The 20,888-nt window shown below is 49.0% G+C and overlaps 1 protein-coding gene across 2 annotated transcripts; it reads right to left on the bottom strand.

Moving 5' to 3' along the window:
* Nucleotides 1-9,031: 9,031 nt before the first annotated feature.
* On the bottom strand, nt 9,032-18,246 carry LAX1 (lymphocyte transmembrane adaptor 1). 2 transcript variants are annotated; one of them, XM_046680161.1, is made up of 6 exons: nt 17,909-18,246; nt 16,258-16,420; nt 13,622-13,731; nt 13,123-13,233; nt 12,477-12,562; nt 9,032-10,704 (listed from the first exon to the last, which is right to left on the bottom strand). In XM_046680161.1, exons 2-6 carry the CDS (start codon nt 16,386-16,388, stop codon nt 9,805-9,807), a joined length of 1,338 nt encoding a protein of 445 aa, XP_046536117.1. In that variant the 5' UTR covers nt 16,389-16,420; nt 17,909-18,246; the 3' UTR covers nt 9,032-9,804. The 2 variants fall into 2 exon arrangements, with proteins under 2 accessions (XP_046536117.1, XP_046536118.1); XM_046680162.1 differs by lacking the exons at nt 16,258-16,420; nt 17,909-18,246 and adding an exon at nt 13,938-15,004.
* Between the last annotated feature and the right edge of the window lie 2,642 nt (nt 18,247-20,888).

Here is a 20,888-nt window from a genome sequence, read left to right as displayed (position 1 = left end):
GGAAAAAGTACAATTAGAGGTGGTAAATATAGATAAAGCTTTTTCCTTTCTTCTAGTCTCTCTCTTGACTTGTCATGGTGTTTTTTACTTAGTATTTAATGCCATTTTAAGTAAAGAAAAGTTAAAGTTTTATATTGTTAGCATGAATTCATTTTTTTAAAAGATTTTATTTTTTTCCTTTTTCTCCACAAAGCCCCCCAGCACATAGCTGTATATTCTTAGTTGTGGGTCCTTCTAGTGGTGGCATGTGGGACGCTGCCTCAGCGTGGCCTGATGAGCAGTGCCATGTCCTCACCCAGGACTCGAACCAATGAAACACTGGGCCACCTGAAGTGGAGCGCGCGAACTTAACCCCTTGGCCACGGGGCCGGCCCCTGTTAGCGTGAATTTTACCACTCATGTTTATATTGTGCAGGGCTAGTTTTAAACGCAAATATATTAGCATTTAACTCATGTGGAATCACCAAAATTACACAGTTTTTGTTTTGTAGCTTGTACATGCATACATACAGCAAATCCTCGTTATTTGTAGATTCTGTATTTGTGAATTTGACTATTTGCTAAAATTTATTTGCAACCCCCAAATCAATACTCTCGGCACTTTTGGTCATTCCTGGACACGTGCATGCAGAGAGCGGAAACATTTGAATCAGTCAACATGTACTTTCCCTTCTGAGGTTGAATGCGGTGAAGTTCTCTTTCTTGTTTCAGCTCTCCAACTGCAAACAAGCGTCTCTTTGTGGTGTATTAGTGCCGCATTTTCTGCATTTTTATGCTTTTTGTTGGTGATTTCCGTGCTTCAAGTGACCCCCAGGTGTAGTGCTGAAGTACTGTCCCGTGTTCCAAATTGGAAGAAGGTTGTGACGTGCCTTACACCTTACAGAGAAAACATGCATGCTAGATAAACCTCATTCGAATGTGAGTTATAGTGCCACTGGCTGTGCGTTCAAAAGTTAACGAATCAACAATATATGTTAGATAAGGTGTCTTTAAACAGAAACACACATAAAACAAGGCTATGTGTTCACTAGCTGATGAAAACATTGTGAACAGGAGCTGGCAGGAACCTAACTCTATATTCCCCTTGGGAGCAGCATAGTTCAGTGTTTGCTAATTCAGTGTTTGTGGTGACTTTGTAGATCATAACTCTGGTGAATAACAAGAATCAACTGTGTTTCATTCTTACAAGAACAGTGGAAACACTGCACATAACTAACTCAACTGTTTTCACTCCTGTGATAGTGTGATTTATAGTAATTACAGTCATCCCCCCTTATCAGTGCTTTTGGTTTTTGAAGTTTTGATTACCCACAGTCAACCAAGGTCCAAAACCACTAAATGGAAAATTCCAGAAATGAGCAATTCATAAGTTTTAAATTGCACACCATTCTGAGTAGCATGATGAAATCCTGAGGTTTTCCCCTGTTCTGCCCGGGATGTGAATCACCTCTTTGTCCAGTGCATCTAAGCTGTACAGGTTCCCCGCCCGTTATCCACTCAGTAGCTGGTTATCAGATTGACTGTCATGTTGTCACAGTGCTTGTGTTCAAGTTACCCTTATTTTACTTAATAATGGCCCCAAACACAAGAGTAGTGATGCTGGCAATTTATTACAGTGTACTGTTGTAATTGTTCTATTTTATTATTAGTTATTGTTAATCTCTTACTGTGTCTAATTTATAAGTTAAACTTTATCATAGCTTGTATGGACAGGAAAAGACATAATATATATAGGATTCAGTACTATCTGTGTTCAGTCTTCCACTGGGGGTCTTGGAAGGTATCCCCCAGAGATAAGGGGGGATTACTGTATGTATTTGGTCTTTGCCTGTTTCCGGCACAGAGCACCTAAAACCCTTGGAATTTCCTAAGGGATGAGAGTGACAAAGGTACCTTTTACTATGTTAATGAACCACACCTAAGGATGGGGACTGGTTGCCAGAGAACCAATCATGTGATTAGAGGGTTGGAACTTTCAGTCCCACGCCTGACCTCTGGGGAAGGGAGAAGGGCCGGAGGTTGAACCGATCACCAGTGGCCAATGATTTAATCAATCATGCTTATATAATGAAACTTCCATAAAAACCCAAAAGGACAGGGTTCAGAGAGCTTATGGGTTGGTGAGCCCAAGAGCTTCTGCCAAGAGGACAGAAGCTTATTTGTGCAGGACCTCGCTCTGTGAAACTTTTCATCTGGCTATTGGTTCGTATCCTTTAATACTTATTGTCATAAACTGACAATCTAGTGAGTAAACTGGTTTCCTGAGTCCTGTGAGCTGCTCTAGCAAGTTGATCGAACCCAAGGAGGGGGTTGCGGGAACCTCTGATCTACAGCCAGTCAGTGAGAAGCACAGGTGACAACCTGGGCTTGTGATTGGCATCTGAAGTGGAGGCTGCCCTTGTGGGACTGAGCCCTTCACCTGTGGAATCTGATCTATCTCCAGATAGGTAGTGTCAGGATTGGGTGGAATTGTAGGCCACCCTGCTGGTGTCTGGGAAATGCTTGGCAGTGGGGGAACTGATGATCAGAATCCTTAACTCACTTCTGGTTGCATGTGCGTTCTACCAACACTCTGTACCTTCCACTTATTAATGAGTAAGGGAAGACCGAAAAAAAAGAAACTACGAGTTACCCGATTTTTCCCTCTCTTGCTTTGTCATTGTTTTCAGCATAAGTGGTTAACTAACATAAGGAAATAACAGAAGTAAGAAAGGATGTGGTATGTTTCTTTGCTCATTTGTGTTTCTTAGAACACCATTGCCTTCTTTCTGACACCGGCTTGTTGACTGTTTTAAGATCCAGAGTTTTTGGAAGTATTTGCAAGTCAGTGCAGGCCCTGAGCCCACAGGAAAGTCAGTGGTAGTGATAAAGCCCCATGATGCTCAGGGACGAGACGTGCCAAAGGGACAGCAAACTCCTGTCTTCTGCTCAGCAGTAGAGGGAGAAGGACAGAGATGAAAGGAGGAGACTTAGCAAACCTCTGTGTTTGATACTAAACAGTATTCTGAATGAGGTCACAGCCAATACAAGTGTGAATATTTAATTCACTATATGCAACTGATACCGGCTCAACACAAGGTTGGTGAAGGGAAGCCAGGTTGTATAAAAGAAACCCCATTGTAGCTTTAAATGACCTCTGACTAACTAGCCCAGACGTGCTCTATAGATTTTGTGGCTCCTCCCAGCTGCTTTAAGACGATAACTTTGTTCTTGTGAGTTCTCCAGGAATGTGATGACCCCCGGGCAGAGAGCCTGTGCTGATAGCCAACATCAATGACAACTGAAGATCAAGGTATAGGCATTGATCTGATCTCTGATGCATATTCCAGTAAAACAGAGGATGATCAGGAACTAAGACCACAGGTCTGCCCCACCCGGAGACCAGCCCCAGACACAACTGGCCTGTAGTCTTTGTTCTATAAGATGGTTCTTTCTGACATTAGTCGGCTGTCTTCCCTCTTGCTAGCAAGCTGTAATAAAGAAACCCTTTCTCTCCTACCACCTTGCCTCCTGGCTATGGCATGTCTTGGGGAGGGCAGATGACTCCCCTGGGCAGTAACAGAACTAATTAAGGAATCATAATGGATTAGTTATTTTTACATCTACTTTCTCATCCTGATCTTGAAAATATTTAGCATTATCAGGCATATGAGATGAGATAATTACTGCAATTGGGCATTCGATTTGTCAGCACAGTGCTTGATGGACACAGCAGGTAGTGGGTCTGCTATCTTGGTGGGCGTAGCAGGAGGCAAGTCTATTGTCTCGAGCTGGGCGGTCACAAGTGAGCGCAGCAATCAGTTTCTAGCCTAAGGAAAGATGCTTAATCCTTAAGGAGATGCCAACGTTGGGAGGGGGAGGGAAGTTGCACCTTTATCTCAAGGGCCTTTGTTCTTGCCATAGGGAATATCTAAAGCAGATATACAATGCATGCTCAACAGCCACGGTCAGGCCCTTTTGGAAAGACAAGGTCAGGCCAAATCAGGTTTATACCAAACGCCTTCCTCATATTCTCCAATATATCCTGTTGCTTGCCATTTTTATTTGTCAGATTTAACTCAAAATTTCCTGGCAACTAATGTGAGAAAATAATACTATAAAGGGAAAGAATTATAATTTAATAAAAAGTCTTTCATCTATCCATCTGTAAAAATTCTCAGAATAAGAAATAAACAGAAAGGTTCCCTACCTAATATGAGACAATCTACAATTTATTAACTATTCTCAATTTGGGAGAATGTGTATAAGTATAAATGGCTTATTGAAGTGTCCAGCTCACTGGGGCTTTCTTTTCTCTTGGACCTGTCCCCAACTGTGGGAGGTTGACCCTCCCTTTCTTACTGGGTAGTAACAACTTCCTGTTGTGACCCCATAATTTTTCATCTCATAACTATCTCTTAGTTATGAGAGTTGTCTCGGGCCAGTCTCTAAGATTCAGTTCTGTCTGAATCTTCATTCTCATGCCTGATACAAACCTCTCCTTACTTGACTGGGTGAGGTTGCATCAGGGACTGGTGTTGGCCACGCCAAGATATGTCTCTTTGGCATGAGGATTATTTGGGGCTGACACAGGGAAGGAGGCTCTGAGGAGTGGAACTTGCTTGCCTTTTGTTAAGAGACACTTACATTGTAAAGGAAATCTCCATCTGTAAAGGTCCCTCCCTCTCTGTACCAGGAAGAAGAGGGGGATGACTTTATCTCTAGAAACTCTTAATCAATACCAAAGGCAAGGACTTAAATCTGCATAATAATCTTATTCCTGTTTCTGGTAACCTCCTGTAGCTGACTCCCTCCACCCCCAACACCCTCCTTTGTCGTTAGTTGAAGATGATATTTAAGGTGGGGGCTTCAGCCATCTTGGTGAGTTGCTCAGCTTGCCTGAGCCTCTCCCATGTATACATGTTATAAAGCTTTGTTTAATTTTCTCCTGCTATTCTGTCTCATGTGAATTTAATTCGTTCTCCGGCCAGACGAACCCAGAGCGGGTGGAGGAGATGTCCCCCTCCCCTACAGTCGCCATCCTCTCTGTGCTTGCTGTTGCTTCCCTGGCTAACACTGACTGGCCGTCAATATCAGACTGACACGCGCCCTCCGAGTGGCAGGAATTTAAATGCTGGTCATTTGTAGGGTGAATCTGGGAGCCCTGAAGAAATCTACCCAAAATACAGTCACCAGCTGCGGGAGAGCCAGCTCCTGTCACACTCAGCCTGTCTCCCGCTGTCTTAGTCAGCTCAGGCTGCTACAACAGAAATCCCCTAGACTGGGTTAACTAAACAGCAAACATTCATTTCTCACAGTTCTGGAGGCTGAGAAGTCTAAGATCAAGGCTCTCACAGAGTCAGTGCTTGGTGCGAGCTGCTTCCTGGTTCATGGACAGCCATCTCTTGTCTGTGTCCTCGCAGTGGGGAAGGGGCAAGGGACCGCTCTCTGGGACCTCTTTTATAAGGACACTGTCGACGAAAATAATCCATAACCAATCTATAAATGAAAAGTTGGGAGAGTTTATTCTGAGCTAAAATCTGAGGACCATGACCCATGGCCCGGGGCCTTTCTTCCTGAAGAAAGTGCACCAAAGAAGTGGGGTGCACAGAGTGGTTATATACCCCCAGAGAGGATGTTTCACATAGGATTGAAATGTCCCTTTTACAATAGTCGTGAGACTGCTCTGTCAGACAGCGATTGATGGAAACAGCAGGTAGGTCTGCTGTCTCGGTGAACACAGCAGAGTGGCAGTTCTATTGTCTGGAGCTGGGTGGTCACAGGTGAGCTGGGTGTTCAAAGGTGAGCACAGCAATCAGTTCCTAGCCTAAGGAAAGATGGTTATCCCTAAGGAAATGCCAATGTGGGGGGAAGTTGCACCTTTATCTTAAGGCCATTTGTTCTTGCCATAGGACATAGTTTTAAAGCAGATATACAATGCGTGCTCAACGGCCATGTCAGGCCCTTTTGGAAAAAAAAAACAAAGTCAGGCCGAATTAGGTTTATACCAAATGGCTTCCTCATATACTCCAATATGTCCTATTGCTTGCCATTTTTATTTGTCAACACTAATCCCACTCATGAGGGCTCCACCCTCAGGACCTAATCACTTCCCTAAGGCCCCACCTCCTGAAACAGCACATTGAGGATTAGGTTTCAACAGATGAATTTCTGGGGGAGCACAAATGTTCAGTCCAAAGCACCCACCCACGTCTTTTGAGGCCGCCTCAGATGGTCCATACCTCACAGATTTGTGCTGGAGGCCTCTTGCCTTGGCACCCTGCTGAGGTGGTGCCAACAGGATGGCCAGGCCCAGTCACCTTCCCCTGCTGACACTCGCCTGGCAGTGGGTGGCCAGCTGCTTCACAGCCCTCTCCCTCAAGGTTATGGCAACACACTCTTCTTTCTCCTTTTCCGGGGGCATCAGCACTCTGCAGGAAGGAGACGGTTCCCCGCTCAGGGTTGCGGGCAGTGAAGGAGGAAAGAACGTCTCTTCCTGAGCAGAATGCTCCTCAAAGGCTGGCCTCGCCCCCTGCCCAGCCCTCTCCCACGGGCCGGGACACCATGCGGTGGGGAGCAGTACATGGCAGACTAGCCTTCTCGCTTTCAGCAAGCCCTAAAGGGGGCTGGCTGACACCTGGCAGCGAGGGGCACTCTGAGCTCAGAATTTGGGGTGTTTTGCACCTTTTTACTCAGCTCTTGGCCTTAGCCTTGACTCCTGAACGACAGAAAAAACCTCACTCAACATTGTATAGTGTAAGTACCGCACTGATACCACATCATGGAGCATCAATCATCAAAACCTGCTTTATCTTGGGCCTTGTGCTAAGAGCCAGGGTAAAGACAAGGGACTCAAATACATATCCAGCTGGCAAAGTGATGCAGATTGATGGGAGACTGTTAACATATTAACAAAACAGTGCAGAATGCAAACACACGCCAGAACAATTGCAGTAGGATGTGCTTTATGTACGTCCACTGTGCAGGAGAAGGAACAAAGGCACGGCATAGGAGTGGGCTGAGCCTCCCTGTCTTCCATCCCAGCTTTGTCCACACTTTACAACTATTTTGTATTTTGAAGTAATTTATAGAAGAGTTGCAAAGAGAGAACAGAGAGTTCCTGTACACTCTTCATTCAGCTTCCCCTGATGTTAACATCTTACACAACCAGGGTACATTTATCAAAACTAACAAATTAACTGATATAACATTATTCATTAAATATGGACTTTTTTTGAATTTTTCCAGGTTTTCCTTTTTCTGTCCCAGGATCCAATTCAAGGTACCATGTTATATTTAGTCATCATGTCTCCACAATGTCCTTCAACCCGTGACAGTTTCTCAGGCCTTCCTTGTTTTTCATGACCTTAATACTTTTAAGAGTTCTGGTCAGGTATTCGTAGAATGTCAGAAAATTTGGGTTTGCTGAAGTTTTCTCATGATAGGACTGGGGTTGTGGATTTTGGGGAAGAATATCACAGACGTGAAGAACTCTTCCCCTTGATCATATAGCAATGTGACAGTTAACCTTGACCACATCGTCAAGGTGGTGTCTGCCAAGATTCTTCATTGTAAATTTACTATTTTCCCCTTTCCATATTCTATTCATTAGAAGAAAGTCACTAAATTCAGCCCACACTGAAGGGAAGGGGAAGTAAGTTCCAGGGGAAGAATCAAATAATTTGTGGACATGTGTTAAAACCATCACAGTGATGAGTAACTATTTGGGAGCAGATTCTTTGAGGCTATGGAACTATCGCCTTTCTCCTTGACACGTCACCCACCAGCGTGATAACGATCGCCAGGACCTGCCCAAAGCAATCATTCTATGGTGTCTTAATGGTGATTTTCTTTTCCTCTTATTTCTTCTACATGTATTATTTGGAATTCATCTGTAAGGAGATTTATCCCTTTCCTCCATTTTATTTACTTATTTGACCATTAGTACGGACTCACGGATATTTATTTTGTTCTTTGAGTTATAAATCTAGATTATATTTATTTATTTTTGTTGCTCAAATTCTTCTAGCTTTACCTTTGGGAGCTCTTTTAGTGGGCTCCCTTTGACATGCTCTCATCTTTTCATTTCTCCTCCCTAGTTTTTCTTTCTTTTCCTTCCTTTTCTATAAGATGGTCAAATTCATCCTATATTTTTCCTGCCCCAGCTCTGGAACTAGCTATTTCTCCAAGGAGCTCTGATTCCTTTTCTTGGATAATGATATTTAGAAACCAAGATCTGAGCGCTAAGTGTGTTCATTGCAACTGGGGTATCAGGACTTCTAGAGCCTCTAGGGGACAGAGCTAGGAAGTACATGTATACTAGCCTATGGAAACACACATATCTATATTTATTTCTGTATCTATTTGTGTGTATATATATAAATAAACACAAGTTCAAACTGTACCTCCAACTCCAATCAGGCACCAGAGTTCACTGCAGCCTTCCCTCTTGCTTATTTGTCACTTCTTTCTCTGACAGTAAGAAACTTGCTTCTCTTTATCTGACATATTTACTTCTTTGTTCAACCCTAGTATACATTTACAGTAGTTTCAGAATTGCTAACCTATACTCCTGCGTGATACAAATTTACCAACTAGAGTGCAGAGTTTGTGTTCCATTCTTTGTGTCTTTATCTCAGTTTCAAGTAAAAACATTATTTTCCAAAGTTAATTAGGCCAGCTCCTTTCCCCCCATCCCCTTCCGTGGGATTATGTCATATATTTGTAATACAGTTAGATTCATCTGTCACAATCTGCATTCCACCATGGGTTCCCCTGATAGCCTGGTTAATTTTTCAAAATTTGCATACAATTAAAGTCACTCTTTGTGTTATACAGTTTTTTGTGTTTTGACAAATGCACAGAGTCATGTATCCACCCCCACAGTTCCAATCAGAACAGCTCCATTATCCTAAAAATTTCCGTGTGCAGCTCCTTCGTTGTAAAGCTCTCCCTTTTCCCCAAACCTGCCAACCACTGATCTGTTTTCCATCCCTGTAGTCTCACCTTTTCCAAAATGTCATATAAATGGAGTCATACAATAGGTAGACTTCTAGGTCTAGCTTCTTTCACTTAACAAAATGCCTTTAAGATTTGTCCATGTTGTTGCATAAACCAAACCTTCATTCCTTTTTACTGTTGAATATGGATAAACTCATCGTATGAATACACCAGTCTATTTATCCATTCACCTGTGAAGGATATCTGGGTTATTTCTGGGGTTTGGCAATTATGAACAGAGCTTCTATAAACAGTCATGTAAGGGTTTTCGTGTGAACACGAGCTTTCCATTCACTTGGGTAAATACCCAGTAGTGGAATGGCTGTGTTGCACAATAAGTGTGTGTTTATAAGAAACTGCCCAACAGTTTTCCAAAGTGGATGTTTTGCTTTGCAATCCCCTCAGCAATGAACGAGAGTCTGCTGTTCCACATCTTCTCCAGGATTTGGTTGTCCACACTCTTTTTAAAGTGGAAACTGTCTCTCCATCCTTATCCCCACTTCTTCTTCCTTTTGGCCTCTGCACGGATTACAAAACAATCTGCATTCTTCTCTGCAGCCTGCTGGTGTAAGTGAAGGTGATGATTTTAGACTAGCTCATGCTTCCACCGTGCACTAAAGTACTCTCCAAGTTTTAATCTCCTAACAGTCCTAGCAGGCAGCTTCAGCAAACATTCTTAGGTTGGTAAGAGAGATCAGAGCGCCCTGCTTGAGAAGAATTCCTTTCTGCCTTTCCCAACCCCTGCTTTTGTGAGCCTCTTAGCTCTCTACTTATCTCAGCCTCTTTTTAGCCTAGCCAAACAAATCCACTGAAATACAAGGACGATCAAGGGTCTTCACTAGACCCTGGAGTGGCTATAGATCTAGCAGGATAGACCACTCCGCGTGGCTTTCCAGCTGGGCGGCTGGGTCTTAATTCATCGGGAAGGAGCCGTGTGTCAGGCCCCTGCTCGGAGTTCCCGCCTCCTAACTTGGCAGCCGGCACATTCTCGTAGTCTTTAGCGTCCTCATTTGACATCTCTTCTCCACATTGGATCTGACTGATCTCCCTCTGTGCAGGTGACTGACAGGCTACGTAACCCTCTAAAGCCAATAACCTCCTTGGCTGCATGACATGTTGGATGTGGGTCCCTGGACCTTCTGGCCTGCCTTCTACACGGTCTGTGGTTGAGGACGTCACTTCTTCCTCTACCTGCTTCTGGTTTCCATTGGGATCTGCTGGCAGGACATTTTCATAATCTCTGCAGCACTGAAAAGCCACCCAGGGCCGCTTCCCCTGGATGGCCCCGAGATCCAACCCTGTCATGTTGACGTAGTCATTTGAGGACTGAGAAGAAGTTTCCCCGTCGCTGAGTAGTTCACTGCTCTCGGTTCCTGGAGACCAAAAACCGGTGCAGTCACTGGCGTTCCCACAGCCCTCATCTCTTTCCTCAGTAAACTCCAGCTCCTGGGCACGTGGGGGGTCCGAGAGGTGCCCAGGAGGGCTGTGGGTAGAAGCTGGAGTCTCAGCAGTCTCTTTTACTGTGGGGACGTTGACATAATCTCTCGAATCCTCTGAAGAAATGCTCGGGCAATCTCTGGACTCTCCGACATTGATGTAGTGTGCCGAGGGAGTGAGGTCGCCACCTATGTGGGGTCTCATGGCATTGTCATAGATACTCACCGCATACCCCAGGGCATAAGTATGGGCTCTGTGCACCCTCAAGGTATTGCCTGCTTGGGAGGGCTGTGAGCAAGAAGAGAAAGTCAGTGACAGGATGGAAGCAGAAATATGGAGAGAACCTTCTTCTTCCCTGCCCAGTGCTGCCATCTGACAGTTCCTTCACTCAGCTCTCCACCTAGGAGCAGAGCTCTAAATCTGGGGTCTCAAACTGCGAGCCTTTAGATGCTAGGTGGGTACGAGTGAAGTGGGCTGAGTTGAAGGAAAGCAACAGTATAAATGTGATGATAAATTGCAAGAGGATTCAAGTATTATAAACTGGAGGGAGCCTGTGCCTCAGAGCACGTTGGAGAGGTGACTTAGCACGGCGGCCCACGGTGGAGACTGGGCTGCGACTGAGGGTGCAAACCCAGCCTCACCACCCAGAGCTGAGCTGGGGCAAGTTCCCTAATCTCTTTGGGCTGTAGTTCACTAACATAAAACGGGCATAATGTTAATATCTACATCATGAGTTTTTTGGTGAGGAGCGAATGGATTACTGCGTGTAAAGTGTTTAGATAACTCCTGGCGCATAGAAAACACTAAAAAAAATGCCCAATGTTATTAGTAAAAGGGCAGCTGACACACAGAGTCAGCCGACTATGGCCAGTTAGGGATGCTGGTCTGATGTTTCCAGAACTTCTGAATTTTCAAGAAAGCTGGACATCCAGACTTTAATGTGAAATTTTTTAGATATTTAAATCTTGGTAACTGGTTCAAAATGTTCTTCAAACACTACAGGCTCCAAGCCAAAATGTTTGTGGCTTAAGTCAGTTTGGGACTTGAGCGCTTGATGCAAAATCCCCTTGGGGCTTACCTGAGTCCTGGAGCCAGCTTCGGCCATGGAGTTTCCTCTTCCCTACCCGTTACCAGCTACTCAGACTTGCTGCCCCAGTAAGTCTTAGAGGCAGGAGCAGAGCCCAAGGATGGGACACGTGGGAGGGGGAGGAAGCAGAGGTGGTGACCTTGACCTGGAGATGGCCGCGTGGTAATTGAACCTAACCCTCTGGGCACCGAGAGGCTGGGGGCCAGGCGAACCGGCAGCAGCAGTGTGGCTGCACTCGCCCGAGGACGTCCCCAACTGAAGGGATTCATTCTCTAACACGCAAGACAGGACTTATCTATGGGAATGAGCACCCTGCTCTTCAAAGGAGTCCCTCTAATGCCCCTGATGCCTCTGCCTCAGACGGCTGTGGGACTCCTCCTCGGAAGCTGCCTTCAGAGCCAGATCGTGAGAGACGTGGGTGATTGTTATTAGTCGTAACCTCTAAGGGTGTCCCCCGTGTGATCGGTCACTTTCCCCACTAGCTACAGTGCTGCATGACTTATGAATATGTCTGCTATTTTGAGGAGAACTGAAACAATTTGAGATAGGCCCCAGAAGGAATTCCAAAGCAGGGTTTTAAGGGTGTTTTGAGTCCCAGCTGGAATGTAGGAATATTTGTGTGCCCTCCGAGGTGGTTTCTCTGAAGGATACAGTGCTCATTTGCATAAGCACGTTATAGTGTCTTTCTAAAACAATCCCTTTGCGTTTTAACGTCATGCCCTTGAATAGTGTGCCTGCTGCCTTTCTTAAAATCTCCAGCTCCTGCTCCATCTTTCCCAATGTTTCTCACTGGGCAGTGGGGAGACCCGGAGGCTGGTCCTTCCAATTTATTATTAGGGCTGCAGGGCCACTGCCAAAGGACATGCTGTTTGCAGCGAAACAAGATCCAAGAGCTGGACCTCTTTCCTCTTGGTTCTCCTGCCAGAGACGTGTCATTTCTCCCAAGGGGCGTATCCTTTCCCTTGACTCTTACCACGTGCTCAGAGGGAGGGCTGTCGGAATTTCTGGAGAGGAGGCTCTCGGTGCTGAAGATACGCATACTCCTTGACTGTTGTCTCCCTGAAAGGACGGAAACAGTTCTGAAAACAGCCGGTTCTCCGAGGGCTTCAGCCCAGCAATGCCCTCACTGTGGATGGAGCGGGTTTGTGTGGTGTCTGGTGTTTGGGGCCTGGTGTTCTGTGGTGAGAAGGTCAGAGCTGCGGGGACGGTGTGTTCTGAACCCTCCTCAGCCTCCATGATGCCCAAGGAACAAGCGTAGGGGCTTGGGAGGCTGGGAAGGATGCTCCTGGGGCAAACCCTCCCTGCCTGTAATGCTGGCAGCCATGTTCTCCGTCTGAATATCTTCCCCATCTCCAGACACCCATCTGTCCTCTGCTGCCTCAATATCAAGAAAAACCCAAACTCCAAACCTAGACAAGCCCCTGCTCTCTTTTCAGAGATCGCTAGGCCCCCGCTGGAGCCGCATCTTGCAGTGTCTCCATCCACCCCCTTCTCCTCCACATGCTCTGAGGGCAGACAGGTCTGGAAGGTTAGGGAACGCTGCTTCCGGGTGGTGAGATCTGCATCTGGGGCAGAAGTTTCCTTCGTCTGGACTCCACAGATGAGAAAGAAAAACCTACCAGGCTCTTCTTGCCTGCGGGGCAAGGGGTCATAAATATTTTTGGCTCGTTGTCTGGATCGAGGCCGCGTCAGAGAGGGCATGACAGTAACTCGGAGGTAAGGAGGTCGCCCTGCAAGGCAGTGAGAGAGGCGGGGTCACGGGGACGCAGGGATGACGCGGTCCCTGGAAATATTCCCCACTCTTGTCATGATTCATAAAAAGGACATTTTCAGACTTGACCCATTCCATGTGGGTTGAAGAAGAGGGGACTCGTGGACAGAACAGGGAGAGGAGACGGGGGCACAGGGGCACCAAGACAGTGACTCAAAATGGAGCTCCAACCAGCGCAGAGCCTTTGCGCCACGGCTCAGGATCTCCAGCGAGACAATGACCAGCGTGTTAGATAGAAACAGAGGACTCCCAAGTGCAATAGTTCCTCCCTGGAGAATAAACTGGGCTTTAAATGCCAGACGGGGTTATTGATGCTTGTGTTCCCCAACTTTGGACAAAGGACTCACACTTCTTCCGTTTACTCCAGCTCCACAGGATGCAGAAAATCGCGATGACCAGGAAGACGGAGAGGAGTCCCGCTAACACAGAAAAGAGGTTGCTGCTTTGCTCTTTATCTCTATGAGGAAACAAATACGATGCCCCAGCCGTTGTGGGGTGAGGGGAGAAGATGGTCCCTTCCAGAGTTAGAGCCCCAGGATTTGCGATGCGGCCCATGAAGGAAAGCTGAAGGGGGTGGGCTGTGTGGTGGAAGAGAGGGCCATCTCTTCACGGGTGGAGGGAAATTGGACACAGGAGAAGGAACTATCCCTTTTGAATGCTTACTGGATGCCAGGGGTTTGCATATGAAATTTACTTAATCTTTACAACGATCCCGTCTCTCTTGTGGCAAAGGAACCTGAGATTGAGATTCAGAAAGGTAGAGGAACATGTCAAAGGCCTCGTGGGTAGGAAAGGGCAAAGACAGATGCGAATCTAGGCCTGTTAGGGCCCAAGGACCGTGCCAGCTCCAGCGCACCGCATTGTCCTCCAAACTTGCCTGTCGAGTCAGTCTGCCCTGCTTCCCCCGGTCCCACTCCTAGGCTTCCTGTATCGCTCGGAGGAGAGGATCACTCCATTTGCAGTTAGTGAGTGTCCTTGTGACAGAGCCCAGCTTGTGTGCACTTGAGTGAGCCCACAGCACCGGCCTGAGAGCCGGTCTCCAAGCAGCGCTCTGCTGGCCAGTGGAATTTAACCGGCGCACACGCACCAAGCAAGCCCCTCGCTACTTGCCGTTCCCTGGCAGGGCTGGCGTTCCTGCTCAGCCTGCCTACTGCAGCAGGGAGCAGCCAGTCAAGCTGACAGAAGGAGTCACGAGCAGAACTGCTACCCCCAAATATTAGAAACCAGGTCATCTACCAGGGAAGGTTTTTGTCCTCCTGACGTTCCAGGTTTGTTTACCCAACTTTATACTGGAAATTTCTGCCAGGCTGCCCAATAGATATCTCAAACCAAACATGTCTAAAACAGAACTCCTGCTCCCCCCATAAATCTGCTCCTCCTCTGGGGTTTCCCATCGTCAAGCAGCTTGGTCCAAAACCTTGGAGCCATCCTTGACGGCTCTCTTTCTCTCATGACCCACTTCTAGTCAACCGGCAGATTCTGTCTGCTCAGCTCTGGGCATCTCTCCCAAACCCAGCCGCCTCTCACTGCTCCACTGCCACCTCCCTGCTCCAAGCCACCGTGTGTTCCACGGGGACCTTCGCAGTAGCCTCCCTAATGGGCCTCTGTGCTTTCACTCTTGGCCACAAAGTACCATCTTCACACAGGAGCTGATTTCTAACAGGAAATCAGATCACTCCCCTCCTCCGTTTGCGACCCTCCTCGACTTCTCATCGCACTTGGGATCACATCCACAGTCCCTCCCCAGTGAGGACTTCCAGCACCTTATGTTCCGGCCTCAATTCCTAGCGCTCTCCCTCTGACTTGGACTGCTGGGACTCCTGGTGGTTCCTTCACCGTGGGGAGCACAGTCCCAGCTCAGAGCTGCTGCTCCCTGGCCCTGGAGCCCTCCTTTGCAGCTGTCTGTGCAGCTCAGGCCTCGTTTCATTCCCGCATCTGAATAGCACCACCTCAGACAGGCCTCCGGGGCCACACCCTATTACCGTCAGTCCCGTACTCTGCTCTGGTTTTTCTTCAGAGCACTTACGACTGATGGACATTATATTCCACAGTCATTTGTTTCCCTGCTTATATGTGACTCCCCGCACTTGACCGTAAGCTCCAGGAGGTCATAGACTCATCTACGCTGCTCACCTGGCGCCTGGAACAGTGCCTGGTACTTATTGGGGCCTGAGGAGAATTTGTTAAATGAATGAGTGGGTGAATTCATAAAATGGATGAATATAGAAATAGTTTTTTGGGGGGTGAGGGCCCCAAGATTCTGGCAACTTTATGAAGTCATTCTCCATCAACGCTCCTGTCTACCTGCAAATGACATGTGTTTGTCACGGTAGTAACATTTCTTTCCCCAAACTACAGTGATTTTAAATTTATTACAGTTGAGTTGTACTGTAACGCCAGCACTGAAATTGATACTACCGTGTTCCTAGTTTCAATTGCTGATGGACTTTTTATTTTTGTTAGCATGATAGTGAAAGTTTTAGCAGTAAAATGTACATCCATGATTAGTTCCGTGAGATTTTATGTCCTAAAGACACATCTTTATCATATCTAGGATTACATTTTTCATTCACGGCAAGTTTTTAGGACCTAAAAACACATCCTGGAGAGAAGGGGGCTCTGGTTCCCATCTCGGTGGGCCCTTGTGTGGAGGAGTGATTGGCGGGACCCGGGACGGGAGACCGAGGACAGCAATCAGGGCCTCGGGGAGGTGAGAAATCCACCAGGCCGGGCAGCCAGCTCTGGGAAGTCCTGTGTTGCCTGGGCTCCTCCTCCCCACGCAGCCCCCTCTTCTCCTCAGCACTTCTTCCTTTCCTCCCAGCAGTCCCGAGCAAACGTCTCTGAGCCTAGAGTTTGGTGGTCTCAGTGGACCCGAGCCCGGGTGTGAGGGGTGGCAGCACTGCTAGGGTGGAAGCCCCCAGGGTAGACCAGGGCCCCTGTCTGAATCAGAGGAGGGTGGAGCTCACCGCCCTGAGCCACTCACCTGTCCTGGCTGCTGGAAGTTCCCTGCAGAGGGGTGGACTCTGAGGCTGGGACAGCCGTTGTCACAGGAACCTCTCCGGCTTCAGCTGCTCCTCCTAAGCCTTCTTTTAATCGTAATCGGTTGGCCAGCATGTCTGCCACTTTTCCTGGCTCTTGCTAAGTCGCTGATTCCCAGGAGAAAAGGCAAAATCGGTTTGTGTTTCACATACAATCCCGTGCGGTATAACCACTTTTTTGAGTAGATAAGAATGATGGAAATCCTCCTGGCCTTCATGTCTTCCAAACCCTCCTTAACGTACAGCTTTTTACTCTCAAAATTTCTTTTTACATTTTTATTCACCAAAGTCCCACACAAAAAAAATCTCTTGATTTTTATTTCTTCTTTTCTAAAGCTTCCAATCTGTCTCTCTAGAACTTTCTTTCCCCAGCAAACTCCCTACCTCCCGTCTACCCGTGAAATGTCAGACTGAGTCAACCCCAAATACAAAGAGAACAGGTTGGTTCTGCCTGGATGTGGCTGCAATGCCCACGCGGGAGGCGAGCTCACAGGGTGCGGGGCTCCCAGGAGAGGCAGCTGGGGGAGAAGCGGGAGGGGCGCCAGGGGCGCTGCCAAGAGGTCCCAGAGGCTCCATGAGAAGCTTACCTTCCTCCAGGCCCCAAAGCAGAGAGAAAAGAGCAAACACTGCGCCAGAATGGAAACAGAGAGTGGGTCACAGGAAGCGGCACCACCGCGTGCTGGTGACGCCCGGGGCACAGGAAGCGCTGCTGGCTGTCACCAAGAGAAGAAACGCGTCTGCGCCGGCCCCTGGGTGGCAGGTGTGAGCAAAGGTGGGCCGAGCTGGGGGGTATCGTGCTTGCTCACCCCGGGTTTCTGAGACGTCCAGTGTTTTACGAGCCTCCAGGTTTATAGTTTTTTAGCAGGTCTGGCAGCCCAGGAGGGCGCTTTTCAGAGACACGCAGGTCTCTGGCGCCTGTGGCTGCTCTGTGGGCGGAAGGTGCGGAGGGGGACAGGCTGTTTTCATGAACACACGCTGGGTGATTTTGACAGAGCTGGTCTGTGCTTCCCCTTCAGGAGCCTCTGCTCTGGGTTTGACCCTCAGAGTGGAGCGAGGCCGGGCAGGCAGGGCCCTGGAGGCCGTCTGTCCCTGAAGGCCCGCCTGCAGTGGCCCTGCCTGCGACCATCTCCCTCGCAGCCAGCAAGGCTTGTGGAGAAGCCCCATCCCCGTCCCGCTCCTTGTACACCCCCTTGTGTACCCCAAGTGTGCCAAACTTCAAAGATTGTTCAAAATTTGATTCTAACTCCCTTCCCCTCTCCAACCTCCTGAAACTCTCTTCGCGTCCTGGGAGAGTCCGAAGAGAAGGGGCCCCTGAGACTGTCTGGGAATGTGGGGAAGAGCTTTGACTGTGCTTTCCACAAGGAAATGCATCCCCAGAGGGGTGTCAGGGAACACAGCTGCCGCATCCTCCCCACGCCTCTCTCCCCTCTCTTCTCAGTGGACACCAAGGCCCCGGCCCCCCTGAGCAGTGAGGCCCGGACCTGTGCGGGTCTAGGCTCTCACAGGGCCCCCAGGCAGGGGCTGCAGCTTGGCCCCGGCCACCCCCGGAGCCCTGCCGTTCCAGGTCCTTGCTGCCCTCCCTCCAAGTAGCCTTACCTGGCAGGAAGCAGAAGTGGCTCAGAGGCAGCTGGCTCTAGAGCTGGAAACTGGGTGTCTGCCCACTTCTCCTGGACCAGTTCTGAGTAAGAGCTAGAATTCCTCACAGGAAAGGAGACCCGTCACTCCGTCACACTGGTTGGTGGCCAGGACTGGTGGAAGTGAGAGGCCCTCAGGCCTGTCCTGAGCCACTGGCTCTAACAGGGATGCTGGGCGAGCTGGGAACTTGGAAGGTGGCACACCGGACAGGCGAACCTCAGAGCTCTAACTGCTACTTAACAAAAACCTTTTCAAAGGACTTCCTCCTGTGTGATCATCTCCAGTCCCTGCTTCTCTTATCTACCAGCCGGCCTGAGTCACACTGACCTCCCGTCCGGTCTTCTGATCCCCTCCCGCCCCTGCACTTGAGGGAAACAGCCCCCTGGAAGCAGGCTCCCAGGCCCAGGCTGCGCCCCTCACCCTGCTCTCCTTTCCCTCCCCTGGTGCAAAACCCAACCAAACCCTCAAATTAAAACACAAAATAGGCATCTGAAACAACTCCTCATCATGGTGGGAGAAGACCCCTCCTTCCCATGAGGCAGGGTCATGTTGCAAGCGGTTGCTCTCGCGCCCCTTTCACCTGTCTGACTGGTTCAGGGGTTGAGTGTGACATCCAATTCTAACGTGCTGACACTGGCGTTAAATAGACAGACCCTGTGCGCCCAAGTGGGCGCCTTGAGGGCAGGGGCCACATGCGAACTCAGCCATGTTGCTACCAGCAGAAATCTTTCTGAATCCTCTTTGGAAGACAGGGGCCCCGGGAAAACATCAGCACAACTTCAGATCCCAAATTACTACTTGGGTGACCTTGGGCAGGCCTCCAGTCTTTCTGGGTGTTTCCTCAGATGTAAAATGACAATAGTAACAGTGCTTAGGTAAAGCCGCTGTGGGAAGCAATTGCGCTAGCAATGGAGAATGCCTGCTGAGGACCTGGCGCATGCAAGCGCCTGTTCAGTGGGGGCTGCTGTTATGTTCCTCTCACTATGGGTTGGGTTCACTTCTCTATACTTCGTGGACTGCCTCCGTGGCCCCTCTCTTCCTCTCCCGTTGCCCGGCCCGCCTACCTTCCACGTGTTACTTTAGTCTTTAAGCACGTATCTGCGGGACGTCTCCCACCGCACCGCATGAGGCCCTGGCTTTGCAGCAAAGCGGACACGGTCCCTGCCTCGGTGCAGTGGTCACCTTGGCTGGCTGCCACCTTGTAGGCACTCTGCGTTCCAGGCGGACCCAGCTCATTGTCACTTTTGTACTCTGGGGCTTTGCACGATGAGTTCTGCCATTTTAACAGAAGTTTCTTTTTCTTTTGTAAAATTCCAATCAAATCACATTTTAAGAGTTTGTACTGGTTATCTCTGGATTGTGAGGCTTGGGGTATTTTGTTACGTTCTTCTTTGGGCTCTTAATGCTTGAATTATTACAAAGATTAAGTGTCATTTTTATAAGACAAAATTGTTAGTAAAAAAATGTGGCCCAAGGGTCACCACCTCTGTGACGCCTTCCCCTCCTGAGGGCTGGGCTCTTGGCCTTCTGTGAACCCACAGCTCCCTCCGCTGTTGGGATTCATCGCTTAAACGTCTGTCTGCCCAGGCAGACGGCGACCCTTCAGGGCGGGATGGTGTTGTGCTTGTTGTTCTGCGGCATGGGGCACAGTGCCTGACTGTGAGGGTTCCTTAGGCTCTCTGACGTTCTCTTAGGTGCTTGTTGCTGCTCAGAATTCATGACCAAAGTGTGTAATGGGGTGAGAGACGGAGAAATAGGTCAGTGCTGAGCCTTTTGTCCTGCTGTGTGCTCATCAGCCGAGGGACTGGGCAGGCCCCACGCTGACAGCCCTGCCTCTCTCGCGAAGGGCACCCTGAGTCCCAGGCGGGTCTCCTCGCTCTAGGATGGGCTGAACAGTGGCTTTTGTATTTCTAGGCCCCAAAACTGCCCAAATTGCCTTGTGTGAAAGACACCTCCAGCCAGGCATGGTTTTTGAAGGGTTAGGGGCTGAGACAGCCACAGCAGGATGGCAGCTGGAGCCCCGACGGCAGTGAGCCGAACTCCTCCTTCGTCTGTGTCCTGGAGGCCTTCTCCAGCCCAGACAGGTCTGAAACAGGGCACAAAGGCTGAAGATGCCCTCCTTTCAAGTCACAGTTGTGAGAGAGCAGGGTGAGGACAGAAAGACTTAGGGAGTACAGAGCTGTTTCTCTCACTTCTCTGCTCCCTGCCCCTGCTCCGCCCCAGGCCCCTGGGGAGAGGGAGAATTTGGCAGCAGCAAGGAGTGTGCCCAGAGGCAGGGGTGGTTTCTGTGCCCTGTTGGGCTAGGCCCTAGCGGAGGAGGGCTGGCACTGCCGACAGGAAGAGAGCCTTTCCCTTACGTCTGGTGACCTCTGCCTGCGTGGTCCCTCTGAAGTTCCACGTTCGGCAGCCTCCCCTCGAGGCCTAGCAACCATGGAGCCGGCATAGAGACAGCTGGGAAGCGCGTCTGGATGAGCAAATGTCTGCTGACGGCCCCTGGACGTCCCCCAGCAGCCCACGCAAGAGCTGATCTGTCCCCTGGCTCCAGGGGGGAGGCAGCTCCTCAGCTGCGGGAGCAGGGTGGGCCGTCAAGTTAGGCATCAGGTGAGGGCACAGCGCACCCGAGAAGCGGCGCCTGGGGCAGAGGGTCTTGCTGGGGCCCAGACAGCTGGAGTGACAACAGGAGTGGGAGGCTGGAACAGGGAAAGCACAGGTCAAGATGGTTTTCTTTGTTCCCTTCTTGTGTGAGTGAGTAGAATACCATTTCAATCATTTCATTAACCAGAGCGTCCTGAACAAGCTAGGGTGGCAAGCAGCATAGCTTAATTTAATTTACATTTTTTTTGAACAAGCATTTTCGTTTCTCCTTTGTGTGTCATAGGACAACAGCACAAGGGCGGGTGTGGGTCTGCCTGTGGCCCTCAGCATTAGGCAGGGCCCACGT

The sequence above is a fragment of the Equus quagga genome, chromosome 13 (assembly GCF_021613505.1).
Source record: "Equus quagga isolate Etosha38 chromosome 13, UCLA_HA_Equagga_1.0, whole genome shotgun sequence".
In the NCBI taxonomy this organism is placed as follows: Eukaryota; Metazoa; Chordata; class Mammalia; order Perissodactyla; family Equidae; genus Equus; species Equus quagga.
The sequence above is the reverse complement of the archived record's forward strand: the minus strand, read 5'-3'. Positions and strand labels throughout refer to the sequence as shown.

Excerpts from the sequence above, each read along its gene's own strand:
- LAX1 (XM_046680161.1), bottom strand. The coding sequence starts at position 16,388 with ATGCTGGCCAACCGATTACGATTAAAAGAAGGCTTAGGAGGAGCAGCT. Across the intron at positions 13,732-16,257 it reads ACTTCCAGCAGCCAGGACAG|AGATAAAGAGCAAAGCAGCA; the intron begins GTGAGTGGCTCA and ends GTTTCCTCATAG. Across the intron at positions 12,563-13,122 it reads CCGCAGGCAAGAAGAGCCTG|GGAGACAACAGTCAAGGAGT; the intron begins GTAGGTTTTTCT and ends CCGTCCTTTCAG.